Here is a 21,238-nt window from a genome sequence, read left to right on the forward strand (position 1 = left end):
GCCTGGAGTTGAAAGTGGTCTGTTGTCCCAGCTTTGCCTCAGCCTTGCTATGACTCACTTGGTGCTTACCTTTGTATATAGAGGCATTGCAGCCCAACTCTCACTCTCTAAAAAGGTCTTGGTCAATGCATGAAAAAATTATACATTATCTATGGGGCAGTGTATCAATTGGATTTTTAACCGTTTTTAATTCTCTGCATCAGCACTTTCCCCCTTATCAATCATGAAATTCCAGGGCTTCATTTTCACTATTTTGGGCAAACTGTGTGTGAAAGCAAGGAAATACTGTAGACTAATTTTTACGGTTCTGTTCACCTAGGCAATGTTTCCTTTCTCTTATGCACTATTTTTGAAACGTATCTAAATTTTCTCTAACACAGAATCTGTCCTTTTGAACTGCAGTCTCTAGACTGAACAGTAATTGGTAAAGTTCCTTTGTACTGAGCTTTGAAATTCAAAGCTGTCAAAGTTTGACAGCAATATTTGGATATTTACGTGGTGATCCTGCAGTGGAATCCCTGATTGCTTCCTGCCTTGGTTTAACTGCCTGTAGGTCAAGAGGGTAGCTAGGGGAGAGCCCCAGGAGCCCTATGAGTAAGCCACATGTGGGTAGTTGTCACCCACTTTATGAGGAGATGACACGCATGACCTGAGCCGCCAGGGCCCGTGGCTGTGGATTGCCTGGTCATGGCCGCAGGGACCTGGTCCAGGTCATATCCTTTCCCCTGTTCTCTGCACCAACAGGTTGATCGAGTCCAGCCTGGGCAGCGTAGCCACAAAGCTCAATTTTTTCATCCATAACCTGGCTCAGATGAAGTTCACGGGCTCCGACGACCGAATAACCCTTTCTTTTGCCCCCCGAACACACACCCTCAAGAGCTCTGGCCGCATCTGTGACGTCTTTCTCTGTCGCCACGAGAAGGTCTTCCACCCCAACAAGGGCTATGTAAGTGTGTTCTCCACTCTGGCCCTCCCTTGCACTCCAGACCCAGGATAATTGCTTTCAGATTCCCACATGTATGCTGTCTCCTGTCTCCACCCAAAGCCCTTTGCCCTTTTCCTTCTGGAAAGTAAACTCCCGCCCCTGCCTTCTGTCCCTTACCTGCCCCCTCGTTGGGTGCAGAGGGTTGGCCAGGTCTCCCATAAGCCCTGGTTGGACTTTTGCAGATTTATGTGGTGAAGGTGATGCGGGAGAACATGCATGAGGCCACGTACATCCAGCGGACCTTTGAGGAGTTTCAGGAGTTCCACAGCAAGCTGCGGCTGCTCTTCCCTGCTTCCCTCTTGCCCAGGTAGCTGCCCCTTCACTCTGCACATAGAGAGGGTGAAGGGAGAGGGGTCGAGGTAGACAGCCTGGGCTGGGGGCACGATGGCAGGGATGGAAGCCACCCTTTTGAAGTAAAGACTCACCTGCTTCTCTTGGCGATGCTGAGTTTGGTAACTAGTGCCCCCTGCTGGCCATGTTTTGTGCTGCTCCGAGGTTTCACCAACCTGCCCTTAAGGTTGGCCACCTGTTTGAAGGAGAGCAAACTAGGAGTTCACTGAATTCAAAGATGCTTCAAAGTTCCTAGTATTTTTCAAATAGATAAAATGTGGTATATAAGTAGGATGGGATAGTAAGTCTTAAAAAGGAGGAATTCTGGCACGTGCTACAACATGGGTGAACTTTGAGAGTATTATGCCAAGTGCAATATCGTGAGACATCCCACTTACATGAAGTACCTGCAGCAGTTAATTCATAAAGACAAAAAGTAAATGCTGGCTGGCAGGGCTGGGCCAGGGCTGGGGAGTTTTGCAGGATGAGCAGCATGCTTAGGTGGTGGTGGAGGAAGCCCACAGTAAATGTCTAGACACCACTTAGGAATGGGAAGTATTATGTGAACTTTATCACAAAGTTTTAAAAATGGTTTTTAAGTGAACTTTTCCCTTGATGAGGAAAACTGGGGCTCCAAAGCCCCTGAGGCACTTCTGGGGACCTCTAGGACTTGGCCCAACTGTTGGTCCTTGGAACTTGGGGTGTGAGGTGCCAGCACTGGGCACTCAGTACCCACCTGGGGAGCTGTAGGAGGAATGGGGCTGGGTGAGGGTCTCTTATCTCTGCTTACTTGCCTTACTGGGGAGAAGTGTGGGTCAGTGAAAATGTAAGTGAAATGTGGCAGAAGCCTGTTGTGTCTGAGTTTTCTTTCTGTTGCACCCCACCCTCCCCACGCCCCACCTACCTGTAGCTTCCCCAGTCGCTTCGTGATCGGCCGCTCTCGGGGAGAGGCAGTGGCTGAGCGGCGAAGGGAAGAGCTGAACGGCTACATCTGGCACTTGATCCACGCCGCCCCCGAGGTGGCCGAGGTGGGTGGGCGCACCCTGTTCCTGGCTGTTGGGGTGGGGGCCAGTAGAGGGTAGGGGCCAGAGCCAAGGCAGCCCCAGAGGACACCTGTCCCCTGGGAGTGTCCCATTGCAGAAGAGGGTGGGTGGCAGCGCAGCCTCACAAGTCCTGTAAAGTCAATGCGACAGGAGGGGACACAGCGAGCAAGAGACCTGACCCCAGAGCTGTGTCCTGCCTGAGGAAGGGAGGGCATTCTTGAGAAAAAGGAGTTTTATGAGCAGGTTGAGAATGTCTACACTAGGGTTTTTTCTCTTTAACCAAATAGCCTTATAATTTGCTATTACAAGAGCATAAAAACATTGTCTCTGGAGTCCCATCACCCCAACTAACCATCTGACCCCATCTTTTTTTTTAAAGATTTATTTATGCATACAAGAACTGCGGTACAGGCCAGAGGTGTGGGGGGGTGAAAGGATTCACCAGAGACAAAGTGGGAAGAAGAACAGGCTGATTGACTGAAATACACTGGTGAGGGGAGCAGCGGGCGAGACAGGAGAGGTCTGCTGCACCATGTGGGTTGCTCCCTGGCTGGCCAGGGATCAAACTCATACTGCAGAGGCTGTGGAGAGCCTCACAGTGCTGTGCTCAACCCCTTGCCCCACAGAGAGGCCCTGACCCCATCTTTACATTCCTTTTGTTTTTCCATATGCCAATGTGACATCCACAGTTTTATGGTGGTTGTAGTTTAAATATAATTCTATATTCTGGGGTTTTTTCGCCAAGATTTTAATAGTAAGCATAGCTTTAAATGTCTGTACCAAACTATACCTCAACTTGCAATTTCATAAGCTCCTTAGCCATTTGCCTCTTGAAAGATACTTTGCTTATGTCCATATTTTCTATGGGAACATTGGGCTGGGTGTCTGCACACGTCTTTTAGTTTTGATTTCCCTGATGACAGAGGATACCTGGTATTTGCCCTGGTATTTGCCCAAGGCTGGCTCAAGCTTTTCCCTGTATGTGAAGGGAGAGGGGGGTTGAAAAGAGCAGACTGCTTTTTTTTTAAATAGATTTATTTATTTATGCATACAAGAACTGGGGTACATGCCAGAGGTGTGGGGGCAGGTGAGAGGATTCACCAGAGAAAGAGTAGGGAACAGAACAGGCGGATTTACTGAAATACACTGCTGAGGAGAGCAGCGGGAGAGTCAGGAGAGGTCTGCTGTGCCATGTGGGTAGCTCCCTGGCCGGGGATTGAACTCATGCTGCAGTAGCTGTGGATAGCTTCATAGGTTGCATCTTAACCCCTTGCGCCGCTAGGAAGGCCCTCCCATACTTTTTTGAGCCATGATCCAAACAAGAGCTGCTTATTTTATGTATGTGTGTGTGTGTGTGTATATATATATATATATATTTTTTTTTTTAAGATTTATTTATTTGTACAAGCACTGGGTACAGTCAGAACCACGAGAGGGTGAGGGAATACACCAGAGCCAGAGTGGGGTACAGAACAGGCAGAGTGACGAAATACACTGCTGAGGGGAGCAGCAGGCAAGACAGGAGAGGTCTGTCGCACCATGTGGGATCCTCGCCAGTGGCTGGGGATCGAACCAGCGCTGCAGAGGCTGCAGGCAGCTTTGTAGCCCAGCGCTCAACTGCTGCGCCACCAGGGGAGGCCCTGCTTATTATATTTGATGACTATTTGTATAAGTGTCTTTAGTCTGGAATACTCCCTTTTCTTTTTTCATTGAAGAATGACCTGCTTTTTGCTTCCATTCCAGTGTGATTTGGTGTACACCTTCTTCCACCCCCTGCCCCGGGATGAAAAGGCTGCAGGCACCAGCCCAGCCCCCAAGTCCTCAGGTATGATGCCTTCTCTGCTTCTCTTGCCTGCCATTCCCTGGGAGCTGTCACTCTGAACCGTTCCAAGGGTAATTTCTCTTATCTCTGTTCTCTTGCCTTACTGCTCTGTGGGCCTGGCTGGCATCCCACGTAGCCTGTGGGCTCCATGGCCTTTGCTCAGGTCCCCCAGGAACTTGATATTTAGCTGGTGACTACACACTCCAACTGGCCAGACCCAACCCAAGTATGAACCACGCTCACAGACATGTCTTATGCAGACTCCCCATGGAGTGTCAGGAACCAGACTTGGAGATACTGTTGGGGGCGGGAGGCAGAGCAAGATAGAAACCGCCTGGTACCAGACGGGACAGGGCTGGCCTCGCAACCTTCCTTGATTTCCTTTGTCCCCACAGATGGCACCTGGGCCCGGCCCGTAGGGAAGGTGGGAGGGGAGGTGAAGCTGTCCATCTCCTACAAAAACAACAAGCTCTTCATCATGGTGATGCACATTCGGGGCTTGGTAAGTGTGTGCGCAGCCACCTGTGATCCTTCATCTTCCTCCAGCGCTGCTCTGACAGCTGGGCCTCTGCTCCTGTCTCGTGAGCACCCCACGCAGGCTCTCCACCAGTGGTGCTGCCCCCACACATTGGGGCCGCCAAGCAATTCCACATACAGTTTCTTCCCACCCGTGGCCTTTGGCTTTGGCATTAACCTTTGTTAACATGAGGAGGATGTTATACCCGCCCCAGTGGGTCATCATGGGGGTTAAATGGCATAGTGTATATTGAACACTTCATCTAAGTTAAGTGGTTTTTGGGTTTTTTTTTTTTTTTGCATAGAACTGGGGTATAGGCCAGAGGTATGGGGGATGTATGTGTGAGAGGATTCACCAGAGACAGAGTGGGGAGCAGAACAGGCGCACTGACTGAAATACATTGCTGAGGGGAGCACTGGGCGAAACAGGAGAAGTCTGCTGCGTCCTGTGAATTAGCTCCCAGGTGGGGGATCGAACTCAGGCCGTGGGGGTGATAGCACTGAGACTTAATTCCTGGGCCACCAGGGAGGCCCAATCCCTAGTATTATTACTATGATAATTGTGGTGATTATTATAAGGAGAGACCCAAGGGGCTTATTACCTGGTTAGATAGATAAGGCAGCCACATGACATCCTTTGAGCATAGTAAGGCTAGTGTGTAATTACTAAATTTTTCATTTGGTTTTAAGAATAAAGTGAGTGGCAGGGAACTTTCATTAAATACCTGCCAAGTGCTGGATTGGGGCATGGGTAGTTGGCAGAATGGAACATGAGCTTTGGAATCAGAGAGACTTATGTCTTACTCTCGGCATCACTCATTCATTCATTCATTCAACAAATGTTCATCAAGTGCCTACTATGTGCCAGGAATCAATACATTATCTCTGGGTACAAGGAAAAACAAATCAAAATCACTCCCCTCTTTTTACCATTCTAGTAAAAAGAGGCAGATAGACCACTGAGATAAGTAAATATGTGGCATGTCAGATAGCAGTAAATATTCTAGTGAGGACTAATGCTGGATGGGGGTGGGGTGGGGAATATGATGGTGGCACAGGTCGGGGAAGCCCTGGTGGATGAGGAGGTATTTAAGCAGAGATGGAAGGAGGAACCTCTTTCAGGTCCTTCTGAAAGAGGATTGTTCCAGATGGGGGGAGCCCTGAATCAGAGCCAGTGTGGGGTATGTCAGGAACTGCAAGGGGCCAGTGGCTGAAGCTCGTGTAGCAAAGAGGAGAGGTGTGGATGATAAGGTTGGAAGGGCAGAATGGTGCCCAGTCAGGACTGAGTGAGAACAGGAACCTGAGGGGGTTTGAGCCAGAGGCATGACTTAAGTTTTAAAAGGATCTGGCTAGGTGATCGCTAATTGACTGATCTTGAACAAGCAACTTTATCTCTCTGAGTCATTTCTTACCTCTGAGGGGTTACTTGGCTCAGATGACAAAATAGACAATGACTTGGGTCCTAGCAGGGAGATGCCTGGGGACATGCTGTTCATACCCTTGGCATTCTGGTCAGAAGTTTAGACAGGATATAATTGGCAACCTGATGTTTTAGCAAGATGCCTAATGTCATGGTAGATATTTGTATCAGGCAAATCAATTAGGTGTGCATGACAGGAAATCAGGCAAATGTCTGGTCAAGGTGTGATCACAGGAATGGCGAGAAAGAGACACAGAGAAGAAATTTCATCTTTTTTTGGGGGGGTTTCATTCCCTTTGTAGCAACTGCTCCAGGATGGGAATGATCCTGACCCTTATGTGAAGATTTACCTCCTTCCAGACCCTCAGAAAACCACTAAGAAGAAAACCAAAGTGGCCCGGAAAACCTGCAACCCCACATACAATGAGATGGTATGTGGCAAGGTGCTGGGTGGGCAGGGTTGGCCTGTTGCCCTAAGTCTTAGTGTCACGTGCCTGTACATCCTCGCTTAGGTATCGTCTGTGGCTGCTGCTTGTTCCAGCAACAGGGCCAAGTAGCAGTGACATAATGGGTCTCCCAGGCCTGAAATAATCACTGTCTGGCTCTTTATGTGAAAAGTTTGCTGAACCTTAGAGTAGGAATCTTTAGCTGAGCTGGGGCCTCCCTGGCCCATGGGAAGGGAGGGCCTGCTTACCCTGTGCAGATAACAAGGAGTGGCCCCAATAAAAAACCATGACCTGCTTGAACTCTGAGTGAAGAACAGAGTTCCTTAAAGCCTCTCTGGGTTCCATGTGCCTTCAGGATTCCCTTAGACTCTGTCAAGTCAGGCAGATGAAGTGGGCTTGGCCTCAGTCAGATCAAGTCGCCAGACTTAAGCGTCACTTCCTCCCTATCTGCCCCTTCGGAGTCCTTGTGCTTCCCCTCACCACTTGCCTCCTCTCTTTCTGGTGCTGTGCTGGCAGCTGGTATATGATGGGATCCCTAAGGGAGACCTGGAGCAGCGGGAGCTACAGCTGAGCGTGCTGAGTGAGCAAGGATTCTGGGAGAACATTCTTCTTGGGGAGGTGCACATCCGACTGCGAGAGCTGGACCTGGCCCAGGAGAAGACCGGCTGGTTTGAGCTGGGGTCTCGAAGTCATGAGACCCTGTGAGCCCCGTGGAGCCCCAGCCAGGGACCCCAGGCTGGGTAGAGCCGGGGGATCCGCTTTCCCCTGCTTGACTCGTCCTTTCCTTCTGAAGGGCAGGGCCCTTGGTGGGCCTCCCACTGTCTGTCCGATGGGTGAGCCTCCGTGATAGAAGCAGGGGGAGTGGAGCTGCTCCCGCTGTCTGCCCCTCCCCCCTGCAGACTGAATTTGGGTTGATTGTGCTGAGTGGCCCTTGGAGGTTGTGAGGTTACAGGAAAGTTTTAAGTTTACCTTGTGTCAAGGGAGCAATACCTGGTTTGGGGTGTGTGGGATGGACCGTATGAAGGAGCACTGGGGGGGAGGGTGGGTAGACATCTTTATTTTTATTTTTAAAAAATGAAATAGTAATGTTGTCCTAACTGGACAGGAAGCCTTGTGAGAAGGGACTTACATATGCCTCAGAAGGCAAAAGAGGAAGACTATTTGGACTTTTTTGTATGATGAAGGTTCTTATTGGACTTTTCCCTAGGGGTGTGTGTGTTTGTTTTTTTGTCTTTTTTTTTTTTTCTATCTATAGGAATTATTTACGGAGGGGCCCAGTGGGTCCTCCGAGCCCTCCCTCTCTGAGGGCGGTGGGGAGGGGCAGGGAGGACCTGGTGCTGGACTGAGGCCTGTGCTGCAGGGCCTCTCAGATTTTGCCTCCAAAGGAGAGCGACGTGATACCTATGTGTGTAAGGAAGGGCCCCCTTCCTGTGCGGTTCTGCGAAGGACCCGTATTCAGGGACCCACGCTCTTCCTGGGGGGCGTGTTTCTTCTCTCTTCTGCTTTGCTAGGACTCACCCTGAATACCCTCTTCTACCTTTTGTTCTCTTGGCCCTTTGGGGGCCACCTGGGCCCTATGAATATGCTGGGGTGCTCCTCTATTGGTCTCTCTCTTCACTTTTCTCTGGTGGGATAAAATGTTGCCTTGGCCCTTAGAGTTCCTGTCACCCAAAGGCATCTTGGCCTCGGGAAGGGGCCTTGGGCGACCATGCTGGGAACTTCCCAGGATGCTCCCTGCCCCCCCCCCCCCCACCGCCTATGCTACTGCTTCCTTTTGTGCTGCTTCCCTCCCAAACTCCATGTCTGTCACACTTTCTGTAAGAATTTCTTTCATTTCATGGGGCCACAAACCTTTTTACTGTGGAGCCAAAGGGATACCCTAACCTGAAGGAAGAATGGCATGGGGTGGGGGGGGGGTCCCATCAAATGATTGTTTTTCCCAGTGATTTTGGCTTTCTTTGCCTGTGAGGAGGCTAGATCAGAGTCACCCCTGGTGCAGCGCTGGGAAGAGAGACCAGCCTCTCTCGACTCCTCACACTCTTCATTCCTTACCAGAGGGACTTGAAACTCCCTCATTCCCTCTTGTGCTTTTCTCCAAAGGGTTGTCTTCCTTGAAAAAAGAGGGAGAGACTAGGAATTTGATAGTAACTTTTAAACCAGATTGGCTGGACGTGCCCTGACTGGGCAAGGGAGTGAAACACAGGTATTCTGTGAAGTGTCCTCCCCACAAGGCCCAGAAAGTCTCTTATGCTGACTCATTCCATAGCCGGAGAACGACGCTCAGTCTGTTGAAGCCACAGGGCAGTAAGGAAGTTTCAAGTTTTCTTTTATATTAGAATTGCCAAGGATGACACAGGCCCCTGTGGGCAGCAGCTGGCAGCTGGGAGCAGAGGTGGTGCTTCTCAGATAAATGGACCACAGACGCATTAATGGCTTTTTGCCCGGAGCTCTTTATTCTCAGTGCCCTGATTTAAAGAGGTCTGTACCATACTCACTTCCCAGACATCCTTGTTCTCCTTTCTCTGAATTGTATTTTCTAATAAATGACCTTTGAGAAAAACTATCATTTTCAAGATTGGTCACTGTTGAAATGTTTAGATGAAACAATCTGATGTACAAGATAAAATCAGTTGTGGTTTTACAGATGGTAACTGACGCAAGACTGGTATCCCACATGGGGCATTTCCACATCTGTCCACAAAATCACGTCAGCATGATTACAGGTGAAGAAACTGAAGCTCAGAGATGTGAAGTCATTAGCCCAAGGGCACAAGACCAAGAATTTGTTTTTTGTTTTGTTTTTTGTTTTTAAAGATTTATTTATCCATACAAGCACTGGGTACAGTCAGAAGTGCGGGAGGGTGAGAGGATTCACCAGAGCCAGAGCAGGTAACAGACAGGCAGACTGATGAAATATACTGCTGAGGGGAGCAGAGGGGAGCAACGGGTGGCAGGAGAGGTCTGCGTCTGTGCGCCATGTGGGACCCTCACCCGGTGGCCGGGGATCAAATTGGCGCTGCAGAGGCTGCGGGCAGCCTCGCAACCCAGTGCTCAACCACTGCGCCACCGGGGAGGCCCAAGACTGAGAATTTGAATGAGGTTTACTTGATTCCGAACTTTGTTACTTCTTTTACACAAAATTTAATAGAATTCTTTAAGTTAGTAAAATATTTGATAGTTTTCAAAATGCTTTAATAAACATTATGTCACTGTTCATTTCAGCTCTCTGGGAAAGCAGATGGGGCTCATTCACTCACTCGCTCTCTCACTCTGTCAGCAGGTGTTGGCTGTGCTGCCCAGGACCTGCCTCTGTCTGCAGGGGCAGCCTTGGGTCCTATGCCCTGAGCCCTAGACTGGTCACTAGGCTAAGAGTTACAAAGATAAGTTAAAACATTTATTCTCTGATTTTAAGACTTTTACTGCCTAATGACATTTCACCAATTCCCCCCCCCCTTTTTTAAAAAGATTTTATTTTTGTGTAGAAGAACTGGAGTGTAGGCCAGAGGTGGGGGGGAGAAAGGATTCACCAGAGACAGTGTGGGGAACAGAACAGGCATATCTACTGAAATACACTGTTAAGGGGAGCAGCGGGCGAGGCAGGAGAGGTCTGTTGAGCCATGTGGGTCAGCTCCCTGGCGGGGGATTGAAGTCATACCTTAGTGGTGATAGCGTTGAGACTCAAACCCTTGGCCACCAAGGAGGTCCTTCACCAATCCCACTTTAAGAGAGGAAATGGAACCCTGAGGTGCCTTGAAATTGCTGTTAGAGCAAAGTTCTAAAGCAAACTGAACCCCCTTGATGGCAGATGGAGACGATGCTCATGAACTTTACACAGAAGTTTCTGGGACTCTTCAGTGGGGAGCCATATTTTATGCTGGAAAATTTTGCAGGGCTTCTGAAAGATCCAAGATTTTTGGTAGTAAACAGACGTGTCACCTGCTGTTTCCATGTGATTCTGAGGTGTCACTGCAGTTCTGGAAAAACCCCAATGGACCTTTTAAAAGTTAGAACTTGAATCTGGTAAGAATCTTAGTTAAGAAAATTTCTTGGCCAAATAGGGCAGAAATCTGAACCTCCCTGAGGGAGTAGGGAAGTGGGTTATCCTGGGAGAAGAGAAACAAAAGGGACCCAGGAGGCATGGGTTCCTGAATTCAAAGAGAGGTAGTGATGCTGAATAACCTGACTTGAGTAAAAAATGAGGCAGCATTTTAAGCTGGGAAGGGATTCTGGTGACTGGGACTTGCCTGAAGAATTTGACAGCAGTGCTAGTGGCCTCCAGGTGAGGCCCTGTGGTTACTAGTATGACACAGACCTGAATCCTGTCCTCGAGGAACTCAAGTTTGTCTAGGGAGGCAGACATGGAAACATCTGGTCACAGTGTGGTGTCTCAGGGACAAGCAGGCAGAGGAGAGGTGGCTCAGGCAGGGCAGACGTCATCAGATGTTTGACTTAAAGTTGATTGGAACTCTGGATTTTATTCTTAAGTTGACAGGGACCATTAAGGGATATTAAGGGGGCCTCCCTGATGGTGCAGCGCTATGAAGCTGTCCGCAGTCTCTGCAGTGTGGGTTCCATTCCCGGCTGGCCAGAGAGATACCCACATGGCATGGCAGACCTCTCCTGTCTCCCCCGCTGCTCCCCTCAACAGTGCTTTCGGTCTGTCTGCCTGTTCTGCTGCCCGTTCTGTCTCTGGTGAATCCTCTGATCCTCCAACCCCTCAGGCCTGTACCCCAGCTCTTGTATAAATAAAATCTTTTTTTTTAAAAAAGATATTAAGGGGCCTCCCCGGTGGCGCAGCGGTTGAACACTGGGTTGCTAAGCTGCCCGCAGCCTCTGTAGCGCCAGTTCGATCCCCGGCCTCAAGGCGAGGGTCCCACATGGCGTGCAGACCTCTCCTGCCGCCGGCTGCTCCCCTCAGCAGTGTATTTCGTCAGTCTGCCTGCTCTGCTCACCGCTCTAGCTCTGGTGAATTCTCTCACCCTCCCGTGCTTCTGACTGTACCCAGTGCTTGTATAAATAAACAAATAAATCTTTAAAAAAAAAAAAAGATATTTAGGGGGCCTTCCTGGTGGCACAGGGGTTAAAGACAGTGCTATCAAGTTATCACCAGCCACTGCAGCATGAGTTAGATTCCCAGCCGTCCAGGGAGCTGACCCACACGGTGCAGCAGACCTCTCCTAACTCCCCGCTGCTCCCCTCAGCAGTGTATTTCAGTAGATCCGCCTGTTCTGCTCCCTACTCTCTGGTGAATCCTCTCACCCGCCGCACCTCTGGCCTACACCCCAGTTCTTGTTTTTTTAAAGACTATGCATTCAAGAACTAGGGTACAGGCCAGAGGTGTGGGGGATTGAGAGGATTCACCAGAAAGAGTGGGGAGCAGAATAGGCAGACTGAAATACACTGCTGAGGGGAACAGCAGGTGAGGCAGGAGAGGTCTGCTGCTCCAGGTGGCTAGCTACCTGGCCAGGGATTGAACTCATGCTGCAGTGGCTGCGGATAGCTTCACAGTGCTGTGCTTAACCTGTTGTACCACCAGGGAGGCCCACACCCTAGTTCTTATATGCATAAGTAAGTAAACCTTTAAAAAAAAAAAAATAGATATTAAGGGACTGGCGTGCTCTGTGGAAGCTGAAGAGAAGGCCATCGCAGTCGTCCAGGAGGGAGAGGAGGTGGCTTGGGGGTGGGGACACACTCGGGAAAGGACAGATTTGTCATGCAAGGGAAAAGGTTTCCAGGAAGCTTGAGGAGAAAAGCACCACAGTAACAGAGGAGCTGCCCTAGTCTCAAGGCAGCCAGCCCCAAGGTCAGAGTGGGGAGGAATGAGGGGTGCTCAGCAAGACCCTGCGTACATGTTCTGACTCAGACACTGCTGTTTCCTAAGCGGGGGCAAGGTGGGGGGGGGGCTCCTGGTATGTCTGGTAAACATATCACTTGCAACACAGATATCAAGGGACTCGGGCACTTCCACAGAGTAAGTGCAGCCACTTCTCTAAATTTCAGGGATGTTTCTCCAAATCTCATTTGTGAGAAATGGCTGAAATAGGATTCCGCAAAGATAATCCCATAAATGCATATCGTAGGGCCAAAAATAAATAGATACACACACACCAAACCTCTACACCATGAATTAAAGTAGTGCCACGTGAACATTTCAGGAAGAACCAGAGCAAGAAAGCTCATATGAACAGAAGATCCTCATCCTCCTCTTCAGTCAGACGATCCGGCCGCCTCTAGTACCTCTCCAGCTGCACTTTGTTTCTCCAAATCCGTCTCAGATTTTTCCTTAAGAACCTATTCCTTCTCCTGCATTTTCTTTAACCTGCAGAACTCTTCTCGTTCTGTCTCCCAGCTCCTTGATGGTATAAGCAGGGATATGTTCAATTCAGAAATGATGACGTGGTCACTGGCATTTACACGTCTTTATCTTAATAGCTTCACTCAAAGCAACAAAGGCCGCCTGCCAGGAAGTCACTTCCCAGCACTCTCCTCTGCCGCGGTATAATTCCACTTTAATTTAGCCAACTGCTGCCCACCTCTGGCTAACTGGTCCATAACATAACTATCAAGCCTTCAAGGTAATGTTGAACCACCAGTAAAGTAACACCTGCTACTTATCTTTCCTCACGCATATCTCCACCTGGGTTTTATTTACATTTATTTACATGACTGGTGCTAAAGTTCCCTGCTGTGAACTTGGCCTCAGCCAGTGAAAAAGCAGCTTCTCTCATCAACATTTTAGTCTTTATTATCGTCTTTCAAATCTGTCAAAATTGAAAGTTAAGCCATCAGATTTTTTCCTTCAGGGGATGTCCACTGTTCTGTGCTCCTTTAAATCGAAATTTCATGATGGTCTGAGCCATTTGTGGAGGGAAATTTTCAATTTGGTCTTTGCAGGACACTCACACTGGGCTTGGGTCCCAGCCAGACAGTCCTCTGAATTCTGGATGTATTTTGAAAGTAGAACTGTGGATGGGATGTGGAGATGAGGGAGAGGAACTGAGGATAACTCCTCAGTTTGGGGTGAAGAGATTGTGGGGGCATTGCAGGGATGGAGGGGGCTTGGGGAACTAAATTTAAGAATTTTATTTTGTGTAATAAGTTTGGGCTCTCTGGTTGATGCCCAAGTGGAAAGCAGGAGAATGGCATCAAAGCCCTAGAGACAAATCAGTCTAGAGTTCAGATACAGAAGTCATCAGCATTTACCGCGGATTTAACACCATGGACACATGAGCTCACTTACAGAGGTGAGGAGAAAAGGGAGCCAACACGGGGGGGGGGGGGGGGGAGGGCATGGAGGCGCAGCCACAGAAATTGTGGGACACCAAAGAACGGACCTGTTGGCTTTAAATAACAGCAATTGATTTTCTCACGCTTCTGGAGGCAAGAAGTCCAAGAGCCAGGTGTCGGCAGGGCTGGTTCTTTCTGAGGGTTGATTTGCTGGCCAGCTGGGGCGTGCCTTGGCTGCTAGATGCGTCACCCCAATGTCTGCATTTGTGTCCACGTGGTCTGCAAGTCTGTGTCCACATTTCCCCTTAGTGTAAGGACACAGTTATGTGAGGTCAGGGCCTGGCCCAAAGACTTCATCTTAACCATATTTTCAAATAAGTTCACATTTCACAGGTTCCTTAAGGGAGCACAGTTCATCCCAGAACAGAGAACCTGATTTGAAAAAATGTAACTTTGATAAAAGCTGTTTGAGCGATGGGGGCAGTGGAGGGGGTGGGGGGTTGAAAGCCACATTGGAGTAGGTGGAAGAGAGAACGGGATGGAAAAGAGGGCACTGTGAGTGTGCATCACACTTAAAAAATTTTGCTAAAGTCGTGCAGAAACTCAGAGGGGCATGTATCTAGGGAGAGTTAAATTTTTAGGTAGGTGATAGTGATCTATGTTGATGGCCATTGCCATGAGAGAGAAAAGTATATGTTATAGTAAGAAAGGGATAAGAGATACCAGTTTCCTTGCGTAGGATCTGGGGAGGCTTCTTTGCTCGTGGAGGGATGAAGGCAAGAGCGTGTTCCCGCTGCAGGTGGGTGGGTGGATCTGGTGGTGGACAGACCAGGTTGTTTACACCCAACTGCATCTATTTTTCTCAATGAAATATGAAGTGTGATACTAAGCTATGATGTGTGTTTGCAGGAATGACAAACATTTGAAAATAAAATTTGTAAAACAGTCTCGGGGTAGGAGAAGTGAGGTGGCAGCACTGATGAAGTGAATCAGTTGGCTTGTGGAGTGATGTTCTCCAGGAATGAAGAGCTGCATTTAAAAAAACAAACTTCAGGGCCTCCCTGGTGGCGCAGCGGTTGAGTGCTGGGTTGCAAAGCTGCCAGCAGCTTCTGTAGTGCCGGTTCGATCCCCGGCTGCTCCCCGGCCACTGGAGGAGGGTCCTACATGGGGCGCAGACCTCTCCTGCCGCCCGCTGCTCCCCTCAGCAGTGTACCTCGTTCCTTCTGCCTGCTCTGCTCCCCGCTCTGGCTCTGGTGAATTCTCTCACCCTCCCACGCTTCTGACTGTACCCAGTGCTTGTATAAATAAATAAATAAATCTTAAAAAAAAAAAAACTTCATTGGAGTGAATTGAAGATCTAATTGTCTTTTTTTAAAGCCATTAGCAACTAGAAGAAAGTCTAAATAGTGTATAAAACGAAAGGCTTTTATAGACAGGAGAGGGGGAGATAAGAAAATGAATTATTTCAGGCAAGGCCACCTTCCCTGGGGGACAAGAGGGCTAATCAGGCAGATTACCTTGCCAATGTTTGTTTTTTTTCAAGATTTATTTATGCACACAAGAACTGGGGTACAGGCCAGAGGTGTGAGGGGTGAGAGGATTCACCAGAGACAGTGTAGGGAGCAGAACAGACAGATTGACTGAAATACACTGCTCAGGGGAGCAGCAGGCGAGTCAGGAGAGGTCTGCTTGCACTGTGTGGGTAACTCCCTGGCTGGGGATCGAACTCGTACTGCAGTGGGTGCAGATTAGCTTCATAGTGCTTCGGCTTAACCCCTTGCGCCACCAGGGAGGTCCTACCTTACTAATGTTGACTGGGAAATTCCAGATTGATTAAAAGTTCATTCCTGGGAGGGGCGGAAACTGCAATTAAGTAGGTTATTAAGACCTGGTTTGATGATTTGGACCTTAGCATAAGGGACTCCATTTTGGGATAGTTGGCTGGGGATGAGTGGGTAGTTGGGCTCAACTAAAGTTAGAGTTTTGCTAGAAAGAATGTTGCAGTGGGAGACAGACTGTGAGTTGGAAAGACAGGAATTGGTAGTTACAGTGAAGGATACTAGGAAATAAGATTTTGGAGGCTATACTAAACCTAAAATAGGAAGTCAAAAGCTATAGACCCTTTACCTCAGGTCTGTCAAAATCTTTAAAAATAAACGTAATTAGGGTTTACTTTATCTTGCCGAAGCGCCAGTTGGCACTCAAGTTCTTCCTGTCCTCAGCAGCGTACATGTAGCCATTGCATGTTGTTATCTCCTTGCGCAGAGCTGGCCTCTCTCCACCCTTGGGCTGATAGCAGGCATGAGGAGGCCAGTCTACATCGTAAGTTCCTGTTGAGAGACTGACAAGACGAAGTCACACCTTCCTATAACTTTCCAGTCATTTATGAGCGCATTCCCTCCTCCCAAAATCAACTTCCAAGGTAAGGAAGTCAGGAAAGTTCTAAGAAATTATTTTCAGGGGCACGTGGTGGTAGTGACAAAGTTGACAGTGGAATGCTAAAGGTTTACTCACAACAAGATGCAATTATTTTAATGTATTATTGCTCTTCCAGTCATTCAACAAGCATTTATTAGTCACCTATTATGTGCCAGTCAACATGCCAGGCCAGCGATTCCTAAATTTTTTGATCTCAGGGGCCTCTTTACAGTGTTGAAAATATTGAAGACCCAAAAAACAAAAGCAAACAAAAAATATTGAGAACCCCAACAGACAAAAACAAAAAAAAAATGAGATCCCAAAGAACTTGTTTTTATGTGGATTATGGCAATTAATAGATTAATAGTTACTATTTTATAACTCAAAACTGAGGAGTTTAAAATACATTTCATTAAAAAATAATATACCCATATTAACAATAATTTTTGTGAAAAATTATTTTTTTTTAAAAGTTTTATTTATTTATTTATACATGCACTGGGTACAGTCAGAAGCGCGGGAGGGTGAGAGAATTCACCAGAGCCGGAGCGGGGAGCAGAACAGGCAGAAGGACCGAAGTACACTGCTGAGGGGAGCAGCGGGTGGCAGGAGAGGTCTGCGCACCATGTGGGACCCTCCTCCTGGCTGGGGAGCAGCCAGGGATCGAACTGGCGCTGCAGAGGCTGTGGGCAGCTTCGCAACCCAGCGCTCAACTGCTGCGCCACCAGGGGAGGCCCGAAAAATTATTTTTTTAAACAAAAAAAATAAGCAATAAGAGCAGCGTTGTTTTATACTTTCCCCCAAATGTATTCAATATCTGACTTAATGAGAGACATTAGACTCATATTAGCTTTTGCATTCAATCTGTTGCCAGGGGGCTCCCTGGTGGTGCAGCGGTTAAAGACACAGCGCTATCATCAGCCATGGCAGCATGTTCGATCCCCAGCAGGCCATGGAACTGACCCACATGGTGCAGCAGACCTCTCCTGTCTCGCCCGCTGCTCCCCTCAGCAGTATATTTCAGTAGATTTGCTTGTTCTGCTCCCCACTCTGTCACTGGTGAATCCTCTCACCACCACCCCCATCTTGGGGGTCCTTGTATGCATAATAAATAGATAAAATTAAAAAAAAAAACCTGTTGCCACCTCAGGCATCATGTACCTTCTCGTAGACACCACAGGACCCTCACAAGAAAATGAGTTAGGGCCTCCCTGGTGGCACAAGGGGTTAAGCAATGCATTATGAAGCAATCTGCAACCTCTGCAGCATGAGTTCGATCCCTGGCCCACCTGGGAGCAGCCCACATGGCGCAGCAGACCTTTCCTGTCTCGCCCGCTGCTCCCCTCAGCAGTGTATTTCAGTCAGTCTGCCTCTTCTGCTCCCCACTCTGTCTCTGGTGAATCCTCTCACCCCTGCATCTCTGGCCTGTACCCCAGCTCTTGTATGCATAAATAAAATCTTTTAAAAAAAATGAGTTAAAGAGGAAAACAGCTACTTAGAATTTTTAAAAATTTTGTTTTTATATGTTTTTTGCATCATTCTTCATTTTTGTACAATATATGCTTTCTCTACTTGGTTACAGTCCCCATGAAATTCCCACCACCCATTTACCCATGTACCATTGCCATAGTCCCTTTTGCCCTTCCCTCCCCTGTTTTGATCCTACTGCCTTCTCCCCCTGCAGAATGTCTCTGGTTTATAGTTGCCGTTGATTTTCATTTTTACTTTATTATAATTACTTTTTTTTTCCTGATCCCTTATTTGGACCCTCTATATTCCTCCTATAAGTAAAACCATCCGGTATTTTTCTTTTTCTTTCTGGCTTATTTCACTGAGCATGATCCCTTCCAGCTCCATCCACGTAGCTGCGAATGGCAGCTATTTAGAATTATTTTTTTTAAAGATTTATTTATTTATGCATACAAGAACTGGGTACAGACCAGAGGTGCAGCGGGTGAGAAGATTCACCAGAGACGGATTGGGGAGCAGAACAGGTGGATTGACTGAAATACACTGCTGAGGGGAGCAGTGGGCAAGACAGGAGAGATCTGCTGTGCCATGTGTGTAGCTCCCTGGCAGCCTGGGGATCGAACTCATGCTGCAGAGGCTGCAGATAGCCTCACAGTGCTGTGCTTAACCCCTTGCACCACCGGGAGGCCCTACTTAGAATTATTATGAAAATATTTTTCACCTTTTGGACCCTTGGCAAGGATTTTTTTTTTAAACATTTATTTATTTATGCATACCAGAGCTGGGGCACGGGCCACAGATGTGGGGGGGTGAGAGGATTCACCAGAGACGGAGTGGGGCACAAAACAGGCAGACTGACTAAAAAACACACTGCTGAGGGGAGCAGCAGTTGAGACAGGAGAGGTCTGCCTCGCCATATGGGTTTCTCCCTGGCCGGCTGGGGATCCAACTTGTGCTGCAGAGGGTGCGGATTGCTTCATAGTGCAGTGCTTAACCCCTTGCGCCACCAGGGAGGCCCACCCTTGGCAAGGATTTTAAAATGGAATCCCAGGCATGTTCTAACCATACTTTGGGAGCACTGAGCTAGGTACTGGGATACGGCCCTCAGAAGCTGAGACCAGCAGGAGAGAAGAACACTTACAGGTATAGACAGTGCAGGGTGGTAAGTGTGCTAGTAGTATAAGAATTAATTCTGAGGCCTCCCCGGTGGCGCAGTGGTTGAGCGCTGGGTTGCGAAGCTGCCCTCAGCATCTGCGGTGCGGGTTTGATCCCGGCTCCTCCCCGGCCACCACCGGAGGAGGGTCCCACATGGCGCGCAGACCTCTCCTGCTGCCCGCTGCTCCCCTCAGCAGTGTCCTTCGGTCCTTCTGCCTGCTCTGCTCCCCACTCTGGCTCTGGTGAATTCTCTCACCCTCCCACGCTTCTGACTGTACCCAGTGCTTGTATAAATAAATAAATAAATAAATAAATCTTAAAAAAAAAAAAAGAATTAATTCTGACAGGGAAAGTGAGCAGACTTCAAGAAGTTAACATTTGAGTTGGTCCTTGAAGCTTCAATAGGTATACAACCAGGGAGGTGAGGGCTTATGTTACTGGAATAGGCCTGGGTTCTGCTGCCTGTCACTTGTTGGCCAAAAGCCCACGAGCAGGAATTGAATCTCTAAGTACTTTTATTTATTTATTTATTTATTTATTTTATTTATTTATTTTTATTTTTTATTATTTTTTATTTTTTTAATTTTTTTAAAACATCTTTTTTTTTTTAAAGATTAATTTTTTAAATTTATTTATACATGCACTGGGTACAGTCAGAAGCGCGGGAGGGTGAGAGAATTCACCAGAGCTGGGAGCAGAGCAGGCAGAAGGACCGAAGTACACTGCTGAGGGGAGCAGCGGGCGGCAGGAGAGGTCTGCGCGCCATGTGGGACCCTCCTCCGGTGGCCGGGGAGCAGCCGGGGATCGAACTGGCGCTGCAGAGGCTGCGGGCAGCTTTGCAACCCAGCGCTCAACCGCTGTACCACCAGGGAGGCCCAGTACTTTTATTTTTCAGATCAGTGGCCACTGATCTGAGAGGACGGACAGAGGGCATAGCACTCTGAAGAGACCGTTCTGCCATCTCATCTCAAGCTGGCCTTTTTATGAGTTAGACAAAGACAGTTAGTCATAAGCAAATAGCCTGTCATAATTGGTGTTCTTGGAATTCCCTACATTCAGCTCCCAGAACTTACCAGGTTCTGGGTTCTAGGTTATCTTGACTCTGGTACATCTGATGACTTCAATGTCCACCACTCATTTGGGCATCATGGGGGCAGGAATCTCTGTTCAAACAAGAGTTTTAATTTAAAGAAAACAGATCATTAGTCACCTAGTGTGTAGGTGCAGCCTGTGCTGGGTGTGGATGTGCAGATTCCTATACTAGGTATGGTGCCCTTCCCTTCCTGCCTAGTCCTCTGTCACTTTCTTTTTCTTTTTTCAAGATTTATTTATTTATGAATACAAGAATTGGGTACAGGCCAGAGGTGCAGGGGGTGAGAGGATTCACCAGAGACAGAGTGAGGAGCAGAACAGGTGGATCTACTGAAATACACTGCTGAGGGGAGCAGCAGGAGAGACAGGAGAGGTCTGCTGTGCCATGTGTGTCACCTCCCTGGCCAGGGATGGAATTCATGTTGCAGTGGCTGCAGATAGCTTCATAGGCTATGTCTTAACCCCTTGTGCCACCAGGGAGGCCCCCTTCTATCACTTTCTTGATTGAGACAAGCCCAGTGTTTGTAGAGTATAACCGGCATGAGAGAAGTGGCTGAAGAGAGGGCTGGAAAAGGGGCACGAGGTGTATGTTTATTTTGTGGGTGATGGGAAACAATTGAAGATTGTAGAGTTAACACAGTATTAACAGATGTTGTACCCCTACTCTGGGCGAGGCACGGTATCAGGAACTTACTTTTCTCAATTCTTTGAAAGATGAAGGTCTCACTTTGCAAGGGAAGAAACTGAGGCTTTAAGTACTCAATTTGCACAATTGGATTTCTTTTCTATTATTAAACTGGCTTCTATTACTAATACATTTTTTAAAGTCATTTTTTAAAAAGATTGATTTATTTATTTATACAAGCACTGGGTACAGTCAGAAGCGCGGGAGGGTGAGAGAATTCACCAGAGCCAAGCGGGGAACTGAACAGGCAGATTGACGAAATACACTGCTCGCCTGTGGCTGGGGATCAAACCGGCGCTGCAGAGGTTGCGGGCAGCTTCCCAACCCAGCACTCAACCACTGCGCCGCCGGGGAGGCCCGTATTACTAATACATTTTTTTCTGAAGTTCTTGGAACTGAAAAAGAAATTTCCAGAGATATGGAAAATAGATCAGAAGGATACACCACAGAAATTGAGGACCTCCTACTTTCCTAGAAAGAAGCGGCTACTCTTTCAACCCCTAAGTAGGAGGATATGCTGGCCTCCTCCGGCCTCCCAAAAGATCTTTCCACGTCCCTAGTGCTCATTACTGCTATCCCCTCTCTGTAAGAGATACTTGGTTTCAGGGGTATTGATTAAAAACTTTTAG

General features: G+C 48.1%; 1 protein-coding gene across 2 annotated transcripts in view; it reads left to right on the forward strand.

Moving 5' to 3' along the window:
* PIK3C2B (phosphatidylinositol-4-phosphate 3-kinase catalytic subunit type 2 beta) overlaps window positions 1-7,267 on the forward strand; it is a gene marked incomplete at its 3' end in the record, with an annotated part of 39,510 nt that extends 32,243 nt beyond the window's left edge. For both annotated transcript variants that reach the window (XM_084245988.1, XM_084245989.1), the window contains 7 exons: window positions 745-946; window positions 1,168-1,292; window positions 2,226-2,343; window positions 4,102-4,183; window positions 4,576-4,682; window positions 6,419-6,547; window positions 7,079-7,267. In XM_084245988.1, the coding sequence (XP_084102114.1) occupies window positions 745-946; window positions 1,168-1,292; window positions 2,226-2,343; window positions 4,102-4,183; window positions 4,576-4,682; window positions 6,419-6,547; window positions 7,079-7,267 (952 nt within the window). The remainder of the gene's footprint in view (window positions 1-744; window positions 947-1,167; window positions 1,293-2,225; window positions 2,344-4,101; window positions 4,184-4,575; window positions 4,683-6,418; window positions 6,548-7,078) is intronic.
* Between the last annotated feature and the right edge of the window lie 13,971 nt (window positions 7,268-21,238).

This window comes from Talpa europaea, assembly GCF_964194135.1.
Source record: "Talpa europaea genome assembly, chromosome: 10".
Classification (NCBI taxonomy): Eukaryota; Metazoa; Chordata; class Mammalia; order Eulipotyphla; family Talpidae; genus Talpa; species Talpa europaea.